Source organism: Pristis pectinata, chromosome 40, assembly GCF_009764475.1.
Source record: "Pristis pectinata isolate sPriPec2 chromosome 40, sPriPec2.1.pri, whole genome shotgun sequence".
Taxonomy (NCBI): domain Eukaryota; kingdom Metazoa; phylum Chordata; class Chondrichthyes; order Rhinopristiformes; family Pristidae; genus Pristis; species Pristis pectinata.
In genome coordinates this window covers 7,206,825-7,229,275 of record NC_067443.1, presented here as the reverse complement: position 1 = coordinate 7,229,275, position 22,451 = coordinate 7,206,825, and the positions used below count along the sequence as shown (strand labels likewise).

Sequence of the window (22,451 nt, the reverse complement as noted above, 5' to 3'; positions counted from 1 at the left end):
AAGCAGCCAAGATAATCAAAGAGCCCACCCACCCCGGACATTCTCTCTTCTCCCCCCTCCCATCGGGCAGAAGATACAAAAGCCTGAAAGTGCGTACCACCAGGGTCGAGGACAGCTTCTATCCCACTGTTATAAGGCTATTGGACAGTTCCCTAGTACGATAAGATGGACTCTTGACTTCACAATCTACCCCGTTATGACCTTGCACCTTATTGCCTGCCTGCACTGCACTTTCTCTGTAACCGTAACACTTTATTCTGCATTCTGTTATTGTTTTATCTCGTACTACCTTGATGCACTGTGTAATGAATTGATCTGTACGGATGGCGTGCAAGACAAGTTCTTCACTGTACCTCGGTGTGACAATAATAAACCAATTCTAATTCCAATTCCTCGGTACTGTCCGTCCAATAGTGTGGCACTCCCTTTCCACTGCCCCTCCAGCAGTGCACCATTCCCTCATTGCTGCTCCTCCAACAGGGCACAGCTTCCTCACTGTTGCCCTCTGGCAATGCAGCAGTTCCTTAACAACGCCACTCCAACAGTGTGGCGTTGCCTTAATACTGCCGCTACAGCAGTTCACTGCTCCCTCAGCACTGTCCCTCTGACAGTGCAGCTGTCTCTCAGCACTGCCATGGACTTGTCTTTGATTGTGTCTTTGATTTTTTTTCATTAAGATCTTGGTCTTGCATGGTTTATTTTCACTGTATGGTATAATTTGATGCCTAACTCATGCATAATTCTGTGTGTTGTCTGTTCCTATGTGCCTTCGATGCTGCTGCAAGTTTTTCATTATACCTGTACCTCACTGTACATGCACGTAAGATGGTAAGATTTCGGTGCAGAATTAGGCCATTCAGCCCATTGAGTCCACTCCGCCATTCAATCATGGCTGATTTTTTTTCCAACCCCATTCTCCTGCCTTCTCCCCATAACACCTAATCCTCCCCCTTACCAGTGAAGAACCTATCAGTCTCTGCCTTAAGTACACCCAATGACTTGGCCTCAACAGCCGTCTGTGGCAACAAGTTCCACAGATTCACCACCCTCTGGCTGAAGAAATTCCCCTCATCTGTTTTAAGGGGATGTCCCTTTATTCTGAGGCTGTGCCCTCGGATCTGAGACTCTCCCACTGATGGAAACGTCCTTTCCACGTCCACTCTATCCAGGCCTTTCTGTATCTGGTAGGTTTCAATGAGATCCCACTTCATCCTTCTGAACAGGCCCAGAGACATCAAATGCCCCTCATACGTTAAACCTTTCATTCCTGGGATGATTCTTGTGAATGTCCTCTGGACCCACTCCAGGGCCAGCTCTTCTTTCCTTAGATACGGGGCCCAAAATTGCTTACGATTTTTGAAAAGCTGTATGACCAACACCTTATAAAGCCTCAGTATTACATCCTTGCCTTTATATTCTAGTCCTCTCGAGATGAATGCTAACATTGCATTTGCCTTCCTTACTACCAACTCAACCTGCAAGTTAACCTTAAAATAATCCTGCACAGGGACTCCCCAGTCCCTTTGCACCTCTGCTTTCTGAATTCTCTCCCCATTTAGAAAACACCTTTATTCTTTATTCTTCCTACCAAAGTGCAGAACCCCACACTTCCCTCCGCTGTATTCCACCTGCCACTTCTTTGCCCACTCTCCCAACCTGTCCAAGTCCTTCTGCAGACTCCCTGCCTCTGCATCACTACCTGTCCCTCCACCTGTCTTGGAATCAACTGCAGACTTGGCCATAATGCCATCAGTTCTTTCATCCAGATCATTAATGTATGAAGTGAAAAGTTGTGGTCCCAACACTGACCCCTGTGGAATTCTACTGGTCACCAGCAGCCATCCTGAAAAGGACCCCTTTATCCCCACTCTCTGCCTTCTCCCAGTCAGCCAATCTTCTATCCACGTAACAATAAACTTAATTTAATTTGACTTGCCCTTCAACAGTGCAGTGCTTTCTCAGACTGTGCTGCACTCCCTCAGCATTGTCACAGTATTATGTGCCCTCCAAGGGTGTGGTGCTCCCTCAGTACCAGAAATGGACTGGATTAGGAAGCTATGTTCGAACCCAAGCTCCATTAACCCTGAGTAGGACTTTCACAGTGAATGGTAGGGCCCTGGGGAGTGTTGTAGGACAGAGGGACCTAGAAGTACAAGTAAATCGTTTCCTGAAAGTGGCATTGCAAGTACACAGGGCAGTGAAGAGGGCATTTGGCACGCTGGCCTTCATCAGTCAGGACACTGAGAATTGAAGTTGGTATGTTATGTTGCAGTTGGTGAGGCTGCATTTGGAATATTGGGTTCAGTTTTGGTCACCCTGCTACAGGAAAGATGCCATTAAGCTGGAAAGAGTGCAGAGAAGATTTAGGAGGATGTTGCTGGGACTTGAGGGGCTGGAGAGAGGTTGGGACTTTTTTCATTGGAGTGTAGGAGAATGAGAGGTGACCTCATAGATGTGTATAAAATCACGAGGGGCATAGATAGGGTGAATGTGCACAGTCTTCTTCCCAGCATTGGGGAATCAAGAACTAGAGGGCATAGGTTTAAGGTGAGAGGGGAGAGATTTAATAGGAACCTGAGGGGCAACTTCTTCACCCAGAGGGTGGTCCGTATATGAAACGAGCTGCCAGAGGAAGTGGTTGAGGCAGGTACATTAACAACATTTGAAAGGTCCTTGAACAGTTACATGGATAGGAAAGGTTTAGAGGGATACGGGCCAAATGTAGGCCAATGGGACTGGCTTAGATGGGAATCTTGATTGGCATGGACCAGTTGGGCCGGTTCCGTGCTATATGACTCTATGACTCTTATGAGAGTGTCAGCCCGAGGCCCTGTTCCTGATCACTGTGGTCGATGGGTGGGGCTCAGCATTATTGTCATGCCTCATGCAGAATTTGGGATTGTTCCTCAGAGAGTCCTGATCTTCAGGAGTGTTGAGAGAAAAACCTGGGACAATGAGGGGTGACTTCTGCCCCAACCCATCTAGTCAATCTGCAGCTCCCATTTGCACTCAACTCTAGGTCAGACTGTCAACTAGCTCAGGACCATTATATTCCTGGCAGCCCAGACAGATGGGAATGAAGTGCGTGGGCTACTTGGAGGCGATAAATAAAATTCCTGCTTCCATGATTATCCCCACTGGCCACTGAGTCTGGGACTGGAGGAAGCCTTTCAGGACTGGAGTTTGGAAACCTTCCACACGCATAGAGAACTGGAAGTTTGGAACATTCTTTCATAATCAGAAAATAATGTTGGGTATTTGTTAATCTTAAATCTGAGACAGATAGATTTTTGTTATCTTGTTACTTAAGGATATGGGGTAAATGTAGATGTTTTGGAGTTTGGTTACCAATGATCCCTGTCGCTACTCACCTGGACAGGCAGAGAGACAGTGTCTCCACTCTTCTTGAGAGGTAGAGAGACAGACAAGTGGAGAGACAATGTTTCCACTCCTCTAGAGAGGTAGAAAGAGTGTCCCTTTCACCTGAAGATAGGGAGTTATCACTCACCTGACAGGTAGAGAGACAGTGTCCCCTTCACCTGGAGGTAGGAGTCCCCACTCACCTGGACACGTAGAGAGACACTGTCCCCTTCACCTGGAGTTAAGAGTTCCCACTCACCTGGACACGTACGTAGAGAGACAGTGTCTCCTTCACCTTGAGGTACAGGTGGAGAAACCCCTGCCCCTTCTCACCTGGACAGGTAGAGCAACCCCTGCCCCTCCTCACCTGGACAGGTAGAGGGATTCTATTGCCACATCTCCTCCTTAAATTATTTTTAAACAGTGACCTCCTAGTCCTAGATTCTCCCACGAGGAAGCATCCTCTCCACTTCCACCCTGTCAATCACCCTCAAGATCTTTTATGTTTCAATTAAGTTTCCACTTATTTTTCCAAATCCCAGCAGATACAAGCCCAGACTGTCCAACCTTCCTCATGAGACAACCAAGTTTCATTCCAAGAAACCATTCCAAGTTTCCAAGTATTGGTCTGGTACATCTTCTCTGAGCTACTTGCAAAATGTTCATACCCTTCCTTAAATAGGACCAATACTGTACACAGTACTCCAGATGTGTACAATATTGGTTTGTCCAACCCTTGGCTGGACAAACTTGAATTGTGTTCTCTGGAGGGTCGGAGACTGAGGGCAGACCTGATAGAAGTTTATAAAATTATGAGAGGCATAGATAGGGTAGACAGTCAGGATCTTTTTCCCACGTCAAGTACTGGAGGTCATGCATTTAAGATGAAGGGAGGGAACGTTTAAAGGAGATGTGTGGGGCAAGTTTTTTACACATAGGTGCCCAGAGCTGCAGGGGTGGTGGAAGCAGATACAATACAGGCATTTAAGAGGCTGTTAGACACATGAATATGCAGGGAACGGAGGGTTAAGGATCACGTAGAGGCAGAAGAGATTTAGTTTAATTTGGCATCGTGTTCAGCACAGACATCGTGGGCCGAAGGGCCTCTTCCTATTTTTTTAAAATTTTATTTACAGCGTGGTAACAGGCCCTTCCGGCCCAACGAGTCCACGCCGCCCATTTTGAACCCAAATTACGTCTTTGAAATGTGGGAGGAAACCGGAGCGCCCGGAGGAAACCCACGCAGACACGGGAGAACGTACAAACTCCTTACAGACAGCTATTCTGTACTGTTCTATGTGTTCTCAACAGTGAGTGCCCTTTATAACTGAAACATAACCTACTTCTGTATTTGATTCCCCTCATAATAAATGATAACGATCTGTTAGCTTTCCTAATTACTTACAGTACCTGAATACTATCCTTTTGTGAACCATACACCCAGATCCCTCTGCACCTCGGAGTACCACAGTCCCTCAGCATTTAGATAATACATCTTTTAATTTCCCCTGCCAAAGTGGACAGTTTTACATTTTCCCACGTTAATGTGCAGATTTCCAGATCTCTGTCCACTCACTTAACACATCCCTTTTTCTTTGCAGCCTCTGTGTCCTTTGTGTCATGAGCAAACTCAGCAACCAGCCATTTGGTGCCCTTGTCAAAGTCATGTCTGTAATTTGGACAAAGTTGAGCATGCAGCACTGATACCACTCGTTATATCTTACCAGCAGGAAAAGGGCCCATTTATGCCATTCACTGTCTCCTAGCTCGTTAACCAGCCAGTCTTCTATCCAACGCTAGTTACCCTGCACCCTGAGCTTTTTCTTTGCACAATAGGTGTCCTTCCAAGGGGCGCCTCATCAAATGTCTTCAGGATATCCTGGCAGAACACATCCACCTGTTCCCCTTTATCCACAACACATACTTTCTCTGCAAAGAACCCCAGGAAGTTGGCCAAACACTATTTTCCTTTCACAAAATCGTGTTGACTTTGCCTGATTACCTTGAATTTTTCTAAGTACCTTGCTATAAGGACTTTAATAATAGCCTCTAACAACAACATTAGTGTTTCAAGCACTCATCAAACTAAAGAACTGAACATTCTGCGTGGGCTGCAGAGATGGAAATTTAAAACTCAGTTGGCTGTTCAAATTTTAGAGGCTAGCAGCACAGTATTCCCAGGATTTTATGTGTTGGCAAGCACTGGGAAATTGACCTAAGGGTGTGGAAGGACTGGAGAGATCCGACAAGGGTAGCCCATTGCCCAGGGAGGGTCTTGACAGGGTTGCGGATCCACAGCCCACCACCCTAACCCCAAAGGAGCTGGAGAAGATCTCACAGCTGTAAACCAAACAGCAAAAAGGAAACTCACAGACCCCAGAATTCTGAGATAAAAGCAGAGTGCTGAGGGATATTCAACAGGTCCTGAGGAAAGGGGTCCACCGCTCCTCTCTCCACAGATGCCGCCTGACCTGCTGAGCGTTTTCAGTATGCTGTGTACCCGTTCTGACAGCCAATAGTGGTGCAGCACCAAAACAAGGCATCCCAGATGGTGGGTCACTTGGGGAGGGGGACAGGAGATGATCACAGCTGCTCCCGTCCACAGAGCCACCCAACCCAACCTGTGTTGACCGAGGTGGGGGCTTGCAGAGATGACCCTCCCCTGAGCTGGGATTGGTGGACATAGATAATGTGCCTTATCTGCTGCCAGTCCTCGGCCTGGCCTGGCAATACCTCCCCTAGTCGAATGGCCATGCTGGTGCTTCTCACAAGTGGGACTGCACCCGTGCAAGGGGTGGGGGGGGGCGCGGTTCGGGTACCTGGTTCCCATGTAATCCGAAGCCCCATCTCACCCAAGTAAAAAAAGTCCTCCTGAGGTTAAAAGGGAAATCCCCACCTTCCTAGAGTGTCCCTCACCATGTCCCGAAGCCAGTGGAGTTTTCTGAGGCACAGATGCTGTTGTTGTATTGAAGCGTGGCAGCCAGTTTTCACACAGCAAGATCCCACAGGGCAATGGAATATCAGCCAGCTCAGCAGTTCTTTGGGTGATGCTGGTCGAGGGTAAAGTACTGGCTCCAGGGCACTGGGCAGAGCTCCCCAACCTCCTCCGAAATAGAATTACATCCCCCAAGGTACCACCAAGGCCCTGGTTTAACATTTGTCTGAAGGAAGAGACCCAGGTGCTGCAGCAGTCCCACAGAACCGTGCATTGAACAGCTCTGCACTCCCTTTAATTTGTCCCCCCCTCAGTACCACCTTCCCACAGTGCGGCACTCCCTCAGTACCACCCCTTCTGCAGCATGGCGCTCCCTCAGTACCGCCCTCCCACAGCGTGGGACTCCCTCAGTACCACCCTCCCACAGTGCGGCACTCCCTCAGTACCACCCCTTCTGCAGCGTGGGACTCCCTCGGTACCGCCCTCCCACAGCACGGGACTCCTTCGGTACCGCCCTCCCTCCCACAGCGCGGGACTCCCTCGGTACTGCCCTCCCACAACGTGGGACTCCCTCGGTAATGCCCTCCCACAGCATGGGACTCCCTTGGTAACGCCCTCCCACAGTGTGGAACTCACTTGTCAGCGCCCCTCCCACAGCGCCGCGCTCCCTCCTCACTGCCCCTCCCGCAGCGCCGCGCTACCTCCTCACCGTCCCTCCCACAGTGTGGAACTCCCTCAGCACCGCCCCTCCCGCAGAGTGACAGTCCCTCCTCACCGTCCCTCCCACAGTGCGGAACTCCCTCAGCACCGCCCCTCCCGCAGAGTGACAGTCCCTCCTCACCGTCCCTCCCACAGTGCGGAACTCCCTCAGCATCGCCCCTCCCGCAGAGTGACAGTCCCTCCTCACCGTCCCTCCCACAGTGCGGAACTCCCTCAGCATCGCCCCTCCCGCAGAGTGACAGTCCCTCCTCACCGTCCCTCCCACAGTGCGGAACTCCCTCAGCATCGCCCCTCCTGCAGAGTGACAGTCCCTCCTCACCGTCCCTCCCACAGTGCGGAACTACCTCAGCATCGCCCCTCCCGCAGAGTGACAGTCCCTCCTCACCGTCCCTCCCACAGTGCGGAACTCCCTCAGCATCGCCCCTCCTGCAGAGTGACAGTCCCTCATTGAAATTTACACATCTCAACAGACTGGGAGCTACAGACTGAGAGGTGTTTAGCACTAGGGATCACAGTGTCAGAGTAAGGGGCTGGTTTAGGACCAAGATGAGAAGACATTTCTTCACGCAGAGGGTGAGGAATCTTTAGAATTCTCTCCCCCGGAAGCCCAAGGGAACTCAGTCAATGAGTCCATTCAGAGTCTGACAGATCTCTGCTTATGATGGGAATCGAGGGATGTCGGGATACTGCAGGAAAATGGCATTGAAGTAGTAGATGATGAATGACAGAACAGACTCGAGGGCCTACTCCCGCTCCCTTTCCTTGGAGAAGAGCTGACGCCTGTCATTGTTCCTCTTGCTCCCCGGCAGTCGTGTATGTCTGCTGCTCTCCCAACACTTTCCGCCAGCTGATCCTGAACGCCAGGCGGGCAGGCATGACTGGCGGGGACTTCGCCTTCTTCCACGTGGACGTGTTTGGGGAAAGCCTGCAGAAAGCGCCGCTGTTGCCGTGGAGACGGTGGGACGAGGATGACCCCGAAACCAAGGAGGCCTATGCGGTAAGGAGCACGGCGGTCCGCTGGCGCTAACCGGGTCACGGGGAGTGGGAACCCGCAGTGGTCCGAGAGGGATGTCTGTCAGTCTGGAAGGCCAGCAACAATAGGATCATGAACTGCTGGAAACACTCGGCAGGTCAGGCAGCATCCCTGGAGAGAGAAGCAAGAGTTAACATTTCAGGTCATAGCCAGTTCTGACCTGTTTCTCATGCACATACTTACATTCTTATTATGAGACAGTAGATTTAGTTGTCCCTAGAAAATTGTCCCCAGTGAGTGGTTTAATCTTGGCAGAGTTGGTAAGAGTACCAACATAGAACAGTACAGCACAGGAACAGACCCTTCAGCCCACAATGTCTGTGCCGACCATGATGCCAAATTAAATCAAACCTATCTGCCTACACATGATCTGTATCCCTCCATTCCCTGCATATCCATGTGCCTGTCTAAGAGCATCTTAAATGCCTACTATTGTGTCTGCTTCCACCCCCACCCCTGGCAGTACATTCCAGGCACCTACCGCTCTCTGTGTAAAAAAACTTGCCCCGCACATCTCCTTTAAACTTTCTCCCCCTCACCTTAAAGCTAGGCTTTCTAGTATTTGACATTTCTACCCTGGGAAAAAGACTGACTATCTACCCTATCTATTTTCTCTCATAATTTTATAAACCTCTATCAGGTCTCCCCTCCAAAGCTGCAGAGAAAACAACCCAAGTGTGTCCAACCTCTCCTTATAGCTCATGCCCTGTAATCCAGGCAGCATCCTGGTGAACCTCTTCAGCACCCTCTCCAAAGCCTCCACATCCTCCCGTAATGGGCCGACCAGAACTGCGCACAATACTCCGTGTGGCCTAACCAAGTTTAGTAAACCTAGTTTAATACACCTGCAACATGACTTCCTGACTCTCAAACTCAATACCCCAACTGATTAAGGCAAGCATGCTTTATGCCTTCTTTACCACCCTATCTACTTGTGTTGCCACTTTCGGGGAGCTATGGACTTGCACCCCAAGATCCCTCTGTACATCAATGCTGTTAAAGGTCTTGCCATTAACTGTGTACTTTCCACTTACATTTGATCTCCCCAAGTGCAGCACCTCACATTTACCCGGATTAAACTCCATCTGCCATTTTTCCAACTGATCTATATCCCGCCGTATCCTTCGACAACCTCCTTCACCGTCCACAAATCAGCCGATTTCTGTGTCATCTGCAAAATTACTAATCAGCCCACCTACATTTTCATCCAAGTCATTTACATATACCACAAACAACAGAGGTCCCAGCACTGGTCCCCGTGGAACACTGCTGATCACAGACCTCCAATCAGAAGAACACCTCTCCACCACTACCCTCTGTCCTCTATGGACAAGCTCATTCTGAATCCAATCTACCAAGTCACTGTGGATCCCATGCATCTTCATCTTCTTGATCAGCCTACCATGAGGGACCTTGTCAAATGCCTTACTAAAGTCCACGTGGACGACATCCACTGCCCGACCCTCATCAATCATCTTCGTCACCTCCTTAAAACAAAACCCAATCAAGTTTGTAAGACGTCACCTGCCCTGCACAAAGCCATGCTGACTGTCCCTGTCAAGCCCATGTTTTTCCAAATGGGAGTAAGTCCTATCCCTAAGAATCTTCTCCAATAGCTTCCCCACCACTGTTGTGAGGCTCAATGGCCTGTAATTTCTTCGATTGTTCTTGTTGCTCTTCTTAGACAAAGGAACAACACTGGCTACTCTCCAGCCCTCTAGGGACTCGCCTGTGGCTTGAGAGAATTCACAGATCTTTGTCAGGGTCCCAGCAATCTCCTCTCTTGACCTGGGATAGACCCCATCAGGTCCTGGGGACATATCTACCTTAATGTTCTTCAGTAGACACAACACCACCTCCTTCTTTATCTCAACATGCCCGAGATTATCAGCATACCCCTCCCTTATCTCACTGTCCTCCATGTCCTTCTCCTTGGTGAATACCAATGCCAAGTACTTGTTTAGAGCCTTGCCTACATCCTCTGGTTCCAGGCATAAATTCCCTCTTTTATCCATGAATGGACGTACTCTCTCCTCAGCTACCCTCTTGTTTTTAATGTATGTATAAAGTGCCTTGGGATTTGCCTTAATCCTCCTTGACAAGGACATGTCATGGTCCCTTTTGGTGCTCCTGATTGCTTGTTTGAGTCCTTGCCTGCATTCTTTATATTCTTTAAGGGCCCTGTCTGATTTCAGCTTCCTAACATATGCTTCCTTTTCCCTTTTGACCAACTTTATGACATCCCTCGTTATCCAAGGTTCCCGAACCTTGCCATCCTAATTTCTCCTCCTTACTGGAACATGCCAATCCTGAAGTCTGATCAGTCGGCCTTTAAATGGTTCCCGCATGCCAGAGGTGGACTTGCCCAATAACAGCTGCTCCCAATCCACTCTCCCTGGTTCCTGACTAATAATGTTGTAATTTGCCTACCCCCAAATTAGCACTTCCCTTCGAGGTCCACACTTATCCTTATCCACAACTATCCTAACTACATGAGGAGAATAAAAAAAGGTGGATTAACGTGGGATTAGTGTAAGTGGCTGGTCGATGGTCGGTGCAGAATGCACGGGCTGAGAGATCTAATTCCGAGTTGAATGTTGCTTTGACTCTATCGACCAATCGGCCCATTTAGTCAATGCTGGCTCCCAGCAGATCATTCCCCCTTGACTTATTCCCCTGTAGCCCTGCACCTAACCTACTCAGAGCCACCTATTAACCCACCCACACGTCTTTGGGATGTGGATACCAGAACACCTGGGGGAACCCCACACAGTCACAGGAAGAAGGAGCAAACTCCATGCACAGCCAGCACCAGAGGTCAGGATCGAATCCTGTTTACTGGAGCTCTGAGGCAGCAGCACTAACTGCTGTGCCATTGTGTCACTTATCTCTCCATGCTCCTGATGAAAGGTCTTTGACCTGAAATGTTCACTCTGATGCTGCCTGACCTGCTGTGTGTTCCGAGCATTTTATTTCTGACTTCTAGCAGCAGTTTTTTTCTTATGATTTTCTGACCAACAGAAATCCTGAAGTTATTCCTTTCCCCACTGTGAGGCAGCGGGTAGTATTGCTGCCTCACAGCGCCAGGGATCCAGATTCATTCCTGACCTCGGGGCCTGTCTGTGTGTGGAGTTTGCACGCTCTCCTTCTGACCTTGTGAGCTTCTGCCAGGTGCCCCAGTTTCTTCCCACGTCCCAAAGACATCAGCGTTGATAGGTCAATTGGCTACTGTAAATTATGCCTTGTGAAGGTAAATGGCAAGAGAACCAAAGGGGCAGTGATAGGTATGTGACAGTGAATAAGTTGTAAGTCTACAGGGAAAGAGAGAGAGAGAGAGGTAATGGGGCTGAGGGGATTGCTCCATTGGGAGCCAACATTTAGCCAAAGGGCCAAATGGCCTCCTTCTCTCTTGGAATAAAGAAGTAAGCATGGACCCATGATGGAGATTCATTTATTGGCTTATTATTGTCACGTGTACTGAGGTACAGTGAAGAACTTTGTTTTGCATGCCATCCATCCAGACCACTGCATCACATCAGTACATCGAGGTAGGACAAAGGAAAAGCAATAACAGAATCTAGAATAAAGTGTTACAGCTACACAGAAAGTGCCGTGCAGGCAGACAGGAGATGCAAGATCCACGATGAGATAGATTGTGAGGTCAAGAGTCCATCTTATCATACAAGAGGAATGTTCAATAGTCTTATAACAGCGGGATAGAAGCTGTCCTTGAGCCTGGTGGTACGTGCTTTCAGGCTTTTGTATCTTTGTACGATTGTTTTTAAAGTAGAATTCATTGAATAAGATCTCATACTTCATGTGAATCAAATTGAATCTGAATAAAAACTAACAGAAATTGACATGTAATTGTGTAGAATCAGTTTACCCAGAATCTGCATATTTACATTTCATTGTATAAAACTTTCATAGAATCGTAATAAGACCACATTATATGTAGATCACAAAACTTCATGTAAAATTTATATGTTATTTACTTGAGCAAAATGTACATCGACTCAAACTGATATTATGTAAATTATATAGAATTTATATATCACGTTAATCGCAGTTGCAGAGAGAATTTACTTAAATATCAGTAGAATTGGCAGTTACCGTAAAACTCCTATAATCTGCTGACGGTTCAGCTTCTGGCTCATCACACGATGTTTTCCGCACTCCTAAAAAGCTCACCCCAGCTCACTCCCCACACTCAGAGGAAACTGTTCCCACACTCCTTATAAACTCTATCTTCCCCTATCTTCCACTTGATAGAAGGGGCAAGAAGAGAGAATGACCGGGGTAGGAGGGCTCCTTGTTCATGCTGGCTGCTTTCCTGAGGCAGCGGGAAGTGTAGACGGAGTTAATGGAGGGGAGGCTGGGACAGAATTCTGTGTAATTGGCATAACAGCTTGTAGAATATTCAGAGCATTTTATAGATTCTCTAAGAATTAAAAGGGGATTCAAGGCAAATGTTCACTTGGATTAAATTCAGTCAGTAGTCCGAAGAGCGCACAGCACAGATCCAGCTGTTCTGCCCCTCTGTGCCTCCTTCCACGTGTTCACCCCATCCTTCTATTCCTCTTTCCCTCTTGCGTTTATCCAGAATCACCTTTAAATCCATCTTTCCCATACTCCTTGACCACATCCTTATTATTGGTTTATTGTACTGAGATAGAGTGAAAAGCTTGGGTTTGCGTGCCATCCAGACCATTCCGTACATAAGTGCACCGAGGTAGTAAAAACAGAATGCAGAATCAGAATCAGGTTTATTATCACTGATGTATGGTGTGAAATGTGTTGTTCTGCGGCAGCAGGATAGTGCAGAGACATAAGAATCCATAGATTAGCAAAATAAATAAATAGTGCAAAAAAAATAACGAGGTGGTGTTCATGGGTTCATGGACCGTTCAGAAATCTGATGGCGGAGGGGAAGAAGCTGTTCCTGAATCACTGAGTATGGGTCTTCAGGCTCCTGTACCTCCTCCCCGAGGGTAATAACGAGAAGAGGGCGTGTCCCAGGTGGTGAGGGTCCTCAGTGATGGATGCTGCCTTCTTGAGGCGCCGCCTCTTGAAGATGTCCTCGATGGTGGGGAGGGTTGTGCCCGTGATGGAGCTGGCTGAGTCTACAACCCTCTGCAGCCTCTTGTGATGCTGTGCATTGGAGCCTCCACACCAGGCGGTGATGCAACCGGTCAGAATGCTCTCCACTGTACATCCGTAGAAATTTGTAAGAGTCTTTGGTGACATACCAAACCTCCTCAAACTCTTAATGTAGTAGAGCCACTGGCGTGCCTTCTTCATGATTCCATCAGTGTGTTGGGCCCAGGATAAATTCTCTGAGATGTTAACGCCCAGGAACTTGAAGCTGCTCACCCTTTCCACCATTACCCACAATGAAGAAGGGTGTGTGTTCTCCCAACTTCCCCTTCCTGAAGTCCACAATCAGTTTCTCGGTCTTGCTAACGTTGAGTTCAAGGTTTTTGTTGCGACACCACTCAACCAGCTGATCTATCTCACTCCTTTAAGCTTCCTCATCACCATCAGAGATCCTACCAGCAGCAGCTGTGTCATCGGTGAATTTTTAGATGGTGCTTGAGCTGTGCTTAGTCACAAAGTCATGACTGTAGAGAGAGTATAGCAGTGGGCTAAGCACACATCCTTGAGGTGTGCCTGTGTTGACAGCCAGCCAGGAGGAGATGTTACTACCGGTACGCACTGACTGTGGTCTCCCTATAATGAAATCAAGGATCCAGTTGCAGAGGGAGGTGCAGAGGCCCAGGTTTTGAAGCTTGGTTGTTAGTACTGAGGGAATAATGGTGTTGAACAGTGAACTGTAATCGATAAACAGTAGCCTGACGTGTGTCTTATGGTTATGTAGGTGCTCCAAAGCAGAGTGGAGAGCCAGTGAGATTGCGTCCACTGTGGACCTGTTGTGGCGGTAGGCAAATTGCAGCGGGTCCAGGTCCTTGCTCAGGCAGGAGTTAATTCTTACCATGACCAACCTCTCAAAGCACTTCATCATAGTAGATGTGAATGCTACCGGGCGATGGTCATTGAGGCAGCTCACCCTGCACTAGAACGATTGCTGCCCTTTTGAAGCAGGTGGGAACCTCCGACTGCAGCATTGAGAAGTTGAAGATGTCCTTGAATAATCCAGCCAGTTGGTCGGCACAGATTTTCAATTAGAATATAGTGTTACAGTTACAGAGAAAGTGCAGTGCAGGCAGGCAATAAGGTGCAAGGTCATAATGAGGTAGATTAGGAGATCAAGAGTTCATCTTTTAGTGTATAAGCTGTGGGAGCAATTCCACATTCCCACCACCATCATGGAATTCTCCTGAATTCCTGACTGGGTTTATGAGTTTTGATTTGTTATTAGTTAACACATGCAGCGGGGTAGGGCAGCAGGTAGTGCTGCTGCATCCCAACTCCAGTGACCTGGTTTCCATCCTGACCTCCGGTGCTGCCTGTGTGTGGAGTTTGTACCTTCTCCCTGTGACTGCATTTGTCTCCCCCAGGTGCTCCGGTTTCCTCCCACATCTAAAGACACATAGGTTGGTTGGGAAAGTGACTGCTGTAAATTGCCCTTGGTGTCGGTGGGTGGTGGGGGAATTGAAGGGGGGGCATTAATGGGTATGCGAGAGAGAAAAGCTTCCAGGGAAATAAGTGGGGGAATGGGAATGATGGGATTGCTTTGGAAGCCGGCATAGACTCAATGGGCCAAATGGCCTTTTTCCATTGTATTGTAGGAAAATGTGTATTAAATATTAATGATTGATCAGCTTTGATTGATTATCCCCGCATTAGAACGATTAGCTGCTGTCATCAGCTGGCCTGTGATAATGTTCGGTGTAAGGAGACACAGGAGGCTGCAGAGGCTGGGATCTGGAGCAACAAACGATCAGCGGGTCGGGTAGCGTCTGTGGTGGGGGGGACAGGGGGGAGGAGAGGAATCATCAACATTTCGGGCAGAAGAGGACTGAGACGAGAGACGGCCGGTATAGTGAGGAGAGGGGGAGTGACGAGACGGGTCTGAGGCGATTGGTGGACCGGGGAGGGGTGAAGGATGATGGGAAGATGGAGCCAGGTAGGGGAGGGGGAAGAGGTGGAGGCAGGTGGATGATAGATGGGGGCAGACAAGAGGAAGATGGGGGGAGGAGAGGGAGAAGGGGGAGACAGCTGCTGGAGGGTGACAAGCAGGAACACTGGAAGGCTCTGTCACGGCTCAGGGTAACACCTTTGTGCTCTTGGTCCCCAGGCAGTGATGATTATAACGTACAGGGAACCTGAGAACCCAGAGTATGGCCAATTCGTGCAGGACCTCAAACATTATGCTGCGCAGTACTTCAACTTCACCATCGAGGACACCCTGGTGAGTTCCAGCACCCGACGGTGGCACCATCCACCTCCAGAGGCATTGGGGGCCTACCCACCCTGATCAGCTGCGGTCCAGCAGCACCCTGTCAGAACATCGGGATTCAGAGCCCAACTTCCACACAAAATCCAGGCTATAGTACCGAGGGAGGGGCAGTGAGGAAGTGCCTCACTGTGGGAGGGGCGGTACTGAGGGAGTGCTGCACTGTGGGAGGGGTTGTGAGGGAGGGTCACTGTGGGAGGGGTGGTACTGAGGAAGTGCCCCACTGTGGGAGGGGTGGTGCTAAGGGAGGCTCACACTATGGAGGGGTAGTACTGAGGGAGCATCGCACTGTGAGAAGGGCGGTACTAAGGAAGTCCTGCACTGTGGGAGGGGTGCTGGGGGAGCGCCGCGCTGTGGGAGGGGTGCTGGGGGAGCGCCGCACTGCGGGAGGGGCGGTGGGGGAGCGCCGCGCTGTGGGAGGGGTGCTGGGGGAGCGCCGCGCTGTGGGAGAGGCGGTGGGGGAGCACCACGCTGTGGGAGGGGCGGTGGGGGAGCACCGCACTGTGGGAGGGGTGCTAGGGGAGCGCTGCACTGTGGGAGGGGTGCTGGGGGAGCGCCGCACTGTGGGAGGGGTGCTGGGGGAGCGCCGCGCTGTGGGAGAGGCGGTGGGGGAGCACCACGCTGTGGGAAGGGCGGTGGGGGAGCACCGCACTGTGGGAGAGATGCTAGGGGAGCGCTGCACTGTGGGAGGGGCGGTGAGGGAGTGCCGCGCTGTGGGAGGGGCGGTGGGGGGAGCGCCGCACTGTTGGAGGGGTGCTGGGGGAGCGCCGCGGTGGGGGAGCACCGTGCTGTGGGAGGAGCACTGCCACGGGAGAGGCACACGGTAGGAGGGATATTGCTCAGGGGGCTTCTTTCAGGTTCTGCAGATGTACCCATTGGCATCCCCTTAAACCGTAGATCCTCTGCTCCTGATTCTGTATGTTCCCCCCAACTCCTGGATATTCCTTTAGCCCCAACTAATCCCCAGTGTGGCTGGAGTTGGGAAATGCCAGCATCCCCCGATGTCACCGCTGCCTCTTCTGCCACTTCACAGATGAATTACATTGCGGGCTCTTTCTACGATGGCATTATGCTGTATGCCCATGCTCTGAATGAGACGCTGGCAGGAGGGGGCACCACCAGGGATGCGATGGCCATCACCAAGCAGATGTGGAATCGAACCTTCCGAGGTGAGTGGAGTGTGGCTCCGACTCCAGCTCCCAGCATCAGGTATCTCTGGAGCAGAAGGAACTGATCTCCCCCTGAGAGAGAGAGGGACTGAGGGACACCGGTCAGTGTACAGATCTCCCCCTTAGAGAGAGAGGGACTGAGACACACTGGTCAGTGTACAGATCTCCCCCTGAGGGAGAGGGACTGAGAGACACCGGTCAGTGTACAGATCTCTCCCTGAGGGAGAGGGACTGAGGGACACCGGTCAGTGTACAGATCTCTCCCTAAGGGAGAGGGACTGAGAGACACCGGTCAGTGTACAGATCTCTCCCTGAGGGAGAGGGACTGAGGGACACCGGTCAGTGTACAGATCTCCCCCTGAGGGAGAGGGACTGAGGGACACCAGTCAGTGTACAGATCTCCCCCTGAGGGAGAGGGACTGAGAGACGCCAGTCAGTGTACAGATCTCCCCCTGAGGGAGAGGGACTGAGGGACACCGGTCAGTGTACAGATCTCCCCCTGAGAGAGAGGGACTGAGGGACACCGGTCAGTGTACAGATCTCCCCCTGAGGGAGAGAGGGACTGAGGGACACCTGTCAGTGTACAGATGTCCCCCTGAGGGAGAGGGACTGAGGGACACCGGTCAGTTTACAGATCTCCCCCTGAGGGAGAGGGACTGAGGGACACCTGTCAGTGTACAGATCTCCCCCTGAGGGAGAGGGACTGAGGGACACCGGTCAGTGTACAGATCTCCCCCTGAGGGAGAGGGACTGAGGGACACCGGTCAGTGTACAGATCTCCCCCTGAGGGAGAGGGACTGAGGGACACCGGTCAGTGTACAGATCTCCCCCTGAGGGAGAGGGACTGAGAGACACCGGTCAGTGTACAGATCTCCCCCTGAGGGAGAGGGACTGAGGGACACCGGTCAGTGTACAGATCCCCCTCGAAGGAGAGGGACTGAGGGACACGGGTCAGTGTACAGATCCCCCCGAGGGAGGGAGAGGGACTGAGACACCTATCAGCCACATCTATGGATTGCTGTAGTCCTTGTGGTGAAGTGTTTACCACAGTGTGGGGACGGCCCTGTGGCGTTATTCCCAGGTTGGGAAAGGATTATTTCCTCTGTCCTTATCCGCAGGGGTGACCGGGTTCCTGAAGATGGATGAAAATGGAGATCGAGAGAATGACTACTCACTCTGGGACATGACGGACACAGATTCCGGAACCTTCCAGGTCAGCAAAACTCTTTCCCTTTGTTTCAATGTCCTTCATCTCACTGGGGGCATTCCTGACATTGTTACAATACTCCCCGTTCTTGGCTCAACTGCTCTGTGCAGTGAGACTAGGCTTTTTCAGTGGCTAAGGTCTTGTCTCCCCCTCAGATGGACATGAAGGATCTCACAATCAGTGCGTCACAGAGTGGGCATTGTCCCTGGACCAATATCCGTAAATATCACCAGTAGCCTGTCCTGGTCCAACCATGTAGACGCCACGGCCAAGTAAGCCCACCAGTGCCCCTACGTCCTCAGGCAGCTAAGGAAATTTGGCACGTCCCCGTTAACCTTCATCAATTCTTATCAATGCACCACAGAAAGCATCCTATCCGGGTTCATCACGGCTTGGTACGGCAGCTGCTCTGCCCGGAACCACAAGAAACTGCAGAGAGTTGTGGACACAGCTCAGTCCATCTCGAAAACCAGCCTCCCCTCCGTGGACTCTGTCTACATTTCCCGCTGCCTCTGTAAAGCAGCCAACGTAATCAAAGACCCCTCCTACCCCAGACATTCTCCCTCCTCCCCTCTCCCATTGGGTAGAAGATACAAAAGCTTGAAAACACACACCACCAGGCTCAAGGACAGCTTCTATTCCTGCTGTTATAAGACTCTTCAGCAGACCTCTTGTGCGATAAAGATAAAGTGGTGACCTCACAATCTACCGTTATGGCCTTGCACCTTATTGTCTGCCTGCATTGCACTCTCTCTGTAGCTGTGACACTTTATTCTGCATTCTATTATTGCTTTTCCCACCCTGAGATGGGACACTGATCCACAGCTGGCTGCAGGTTATTGGAACATAGAACATAAAACAGTACAGCACAGGAACATGCCCTTCAGCCCACAATGTTGTGCTGAACTAGTTAAACTAGTACTCAAATGCCTGACTAAACTAATCCCTTCTGCCTGCACATTTGGTCCATGTTCCTCCATTCTCTGCACATTCATGTGGCCATCTAAGAGCCTTTTAAACCCCTCCATCAAATTTTCCTCCACCACCCCTGGCAGCACATTCCAGGCACCCACCACTCTCTGTGTAAAAAAAAACTTGCCCCACATATCTCTTGTGAACTTTCCCCCTCTCACCCTAAATGCATGCCATCTAGTATTGGACATTTCAACCCTTGGAAAAAGATACCGGCTGTCCACTCTATCTATGCCTCACATAATTTTATAAACCTCCATGAGGTCTGCCCTCAGCCTCTGACACTCCAGAGAAAACAACCCAAGTTTGTCCAACCTCTCCTTATAGCTCATGCCCTCCAATCCAGGCAGCATCCTGTTAAACCTCTTCTGCACCCTCTCAAAAGCCTCCACATCCTTCCTGTAATGGGGCAACCAGAATTGAATGCAATACTCCAGATGCGGCTGAACCAAAGCTGCAACATTACTTCCTAACTCTTGAACTCAATGCCTTGACTCATAAAGGCATAATAGGAATCTCTCTCTCCCTCTCCCTCTCCCTCTCCCTCTCCCTCTCCCTCTCCCTCTCCCTCTCCCTCTCCCTCTCCCTCTCCCTCTCTCTCTCTCTCTCTCTCTCTCTCTCTCTCTCTCACTCTCCCCACTCCCTCTCTCCAGGTGGTAGAGCACTACAACGGGACCATGAAGAAGATCCTGCCCATAGCCGGGGTGGAGATTCACTGGCCCGGGAACACTGTGCCCGAAGACGTTCCCCACTGCGGCTTCGACAATGAAAATCCTGCCTGCCAGAAAGGTCAGAGCTCACCGACCTTAGGAGCAGTCAGCTGGTGAAGGCATTGAACACTCAGACACCACCCCCCTTCCCCCTCCAGACCCCTTTCACCTCCTGACCTGGGGCCGCTATCCAGCCTGGAGTGTGGATGACTTCCCTGTTATATCCCCTGCTCCTCTTCCTCTTCCGTCCCACCCAACACTCACATCCTAGTGGAAAACAAATTGCTGGAGGAACTCAGTGGGTCAGGCAGCAGCTGTGGTGGAAAATGGACGGTCAACATAGATGCAGGGTCTCGACCCGAAATGTCGACTGTCCATTTCCCTCACCAGGTGCCGCCTGACCTGTTCCTCCAGCAATGGAGACGCAAGAGACTGCAGGCGCCGGAATCTGGAGCAACAAACGATCTGCTGGAGGAACTCAGCGGGTCGGGCGGCATCTGTGGGAGGAAAGGAATTGTCAACATTTCGGGTCGAATCCTGATGCGGGGTTTCAACCTGAAATGTCGACAGTTCCTTTCCTCCCACAGATGCTGCCCGACCTGCCGAGTCCTCCAGCAGTTTGTCTTTTCCTCCAGATTCCAGCGTCTGCAGCCTCTTGTGTCTCCAGTCACATCCTAGCACCACGCAGTATCCATAATCACCCCACAGCAGGACACTTGGCCCGGCTCTTTGAAACGCCTCCCTAGTTGACCCCCCAACTCCAGTTCTCCCCAGCCTGTGGATTTGTCACCCTCCAGTATTTACACCGTTCCCTTCTGGAAGTTTCCACAAATCTGCTTTCAAGGCAACAAACCTCTCCCCTTTTGGTTCCCTTGGTCCCTGCCCCTTCCAGAGCTCGACTACCCCCTCCCACTGGAAGCAGCCTCTCATTCAACAGTGAAGGAGGCTGTTTGGTGGGCAGCTCCAATCCCGCTGTTATCGGACTCTGGAGCAGACCTCTCATGCGCTAAGAGCTGAACTCTTGATCTCCCCATCTACCTCGTGGTGACCCTTGCACTTTATTTGTCTAACTGCACTGTCTTTCTCTGTAACACTATATTCTGCGTTCTGTTTCCCTTCGTACTACCTCAATGTACTTATGTACAGAATGATCTCTCCGGATGGCATGCACACAAAAGCTTTTCACTCTGTCTTGGTAGATGTGACAAGAATAAGCTAATGCCGATACTTGTTTCCCCGTAACCCATTCTCTCTCTGTCTCATACTGGACAGAGTAGATGTGGCTAAGTTGTTTCCCTTGGTTGAGTCCAGGACTAGAGGGCACAGTCTTAGAATTAGAGGGTGCCCATTTAGAATAGAAATGAGGAGAAATTTCTTTAGCCAGAGGGTCGTGGATTTATGGAATTCGTTGTCACATTCAGCTGTGGAGGCCCAACCACTGGGGGTGTTTAAGGAGGAGATTGATAGGTATCTAATTAGTCAAGGTATCAAGGGATATGGGGATAAGGCCGGGAATTGGGGCTAGATGGGAGAATAGTTTAGCTCATGGTGAGGTAGCGAAGAAGACTCGATGGGCCGAATGGCCTTCTTCTGCTCCTTGTGATCTTGTGGTCTTGTGATCTCACATTCCCATCAACTGCCCACTGATTTCCCCACCATCCACACCAGGAGTAATATATGGCAGAAGCAGAAATGCCAGAAGCACTCAGCAGGTCAGGCATCATCTATGGGTAGAGAAACAGAACATTTCAGGTCAAAAGGTTCCCAGCATCTGCAGTTTTTTTTTGATTTTCACTTACAGCGGCCAGTTAACCTACCAACGTGCACGTCATTGGGATGTGGGAGGAAACCGGAGGACCCGGGGGAAACCCACGCGGTCACAGGGGGAACGTGCAAACTCCACGCACAGACGGTGCCGGAGGTCAGCATTGAACCCGAGTCCCTGATGCCGTGAGACAGCAGCACTACCTGCTGCACAACTTGGCCTCCCGAGTTAATTGAATTTAATTCGCAGAAAAGCCATGGTCGGTTTTGAACTGACATTTCTGGATGATTGGTCCAGACCTCTGCGCTACTGGTGGGGTAACAACTGCTGCACCACTGCCATACCCTATAGGAGGCGGCTGCTCAACCCATTAAATCAATGGCAGCCCCCAACACTCCGTCAGTCCCATTCCCTTTCTCCTTATTTCCTTATAGCCCTGTAACTTATACATTCTGCTTAACTAGGAAGTAATTTAAAGTCATAGAGCTGTTCGACACAGAAACAGGCCCCTCCGCCCACCATTGTACCTTCCTGTACTAATCCCATTCACAGTAGACAGTTCATCTGGGTGGGACGTGTAAGGAAACTGGAGGCAGTGCCTTCTGACCGTATGGTGCTCTCTCAGTGTGTAGAGTTTGCCCATTCTCCCTGCAATTGCGTGGGTTTCCGCTGGTTGCTCTGGTTTCTCCCCATATCCCAAAACGTGCGCAGGTCAGCTGGCCACTGCAAATTGTCCCTAGCCTGTTGGTGAATGGTGAGGAGTAGATGGGAATGTTGGGGGGGGGGGGGGGGGAGAATAAAATGGGTGAGGGTATGATTAGTGTAGAAATAGGTACTTGGTGGTTGGCACAGTCTCGTTGGGCTGAAAGGCCTGTTTCCATGCTGCATCACTCTCTGACTTTACCTTATAATGCACATGGGTAATTAAAGCCCAGGGTCCCCACTGACAGCTTGTTGGCAGGAGCTCCCGGTGGCCAACCAGAAGCAGAGACCCCCCCCACCCCCCCACCATTCCCCACCTTTTCCACCATTCATTCAGACATGGTTATTCCGATGTTGATATCCCCCCCAAGCTCTCCACAGTTCCCAATTCCCAGGCTCAAATTTCACACAGATAAAAACACAAAATGCTAGAAACACTCAGCAGGTCAGGCAGTGTCTGT

General features: G+C 50.4%; 1 protein-coding gene across 1 annotated transcript in view; it reads left to right on the top strand.

Moving 5' to 3' along the window:
• The window catches only part of LOC127587432 (atrial natriuretic peptide receptor 1-like), a 62,793-nt gene that overhangs the window by 5,438 nt on the left and 34,904 nt on the right, over nt 1-22,451 (top strand). The window contains 5 exon segments of the mRNA XM_052045742.1: nt 7,825-8,012; nt 15,307-15,420; nt 16,499-16,634; nt 17,753-17,847; nt 19,467-19,602. Coding sequence (XP_051901702.1) covers nt 7,825-8,012; nt 15,307-15,420; nt 16,499-16,634; nt 17,753-17,847; nt 19,467-19,602 — 669 coding nt within the window.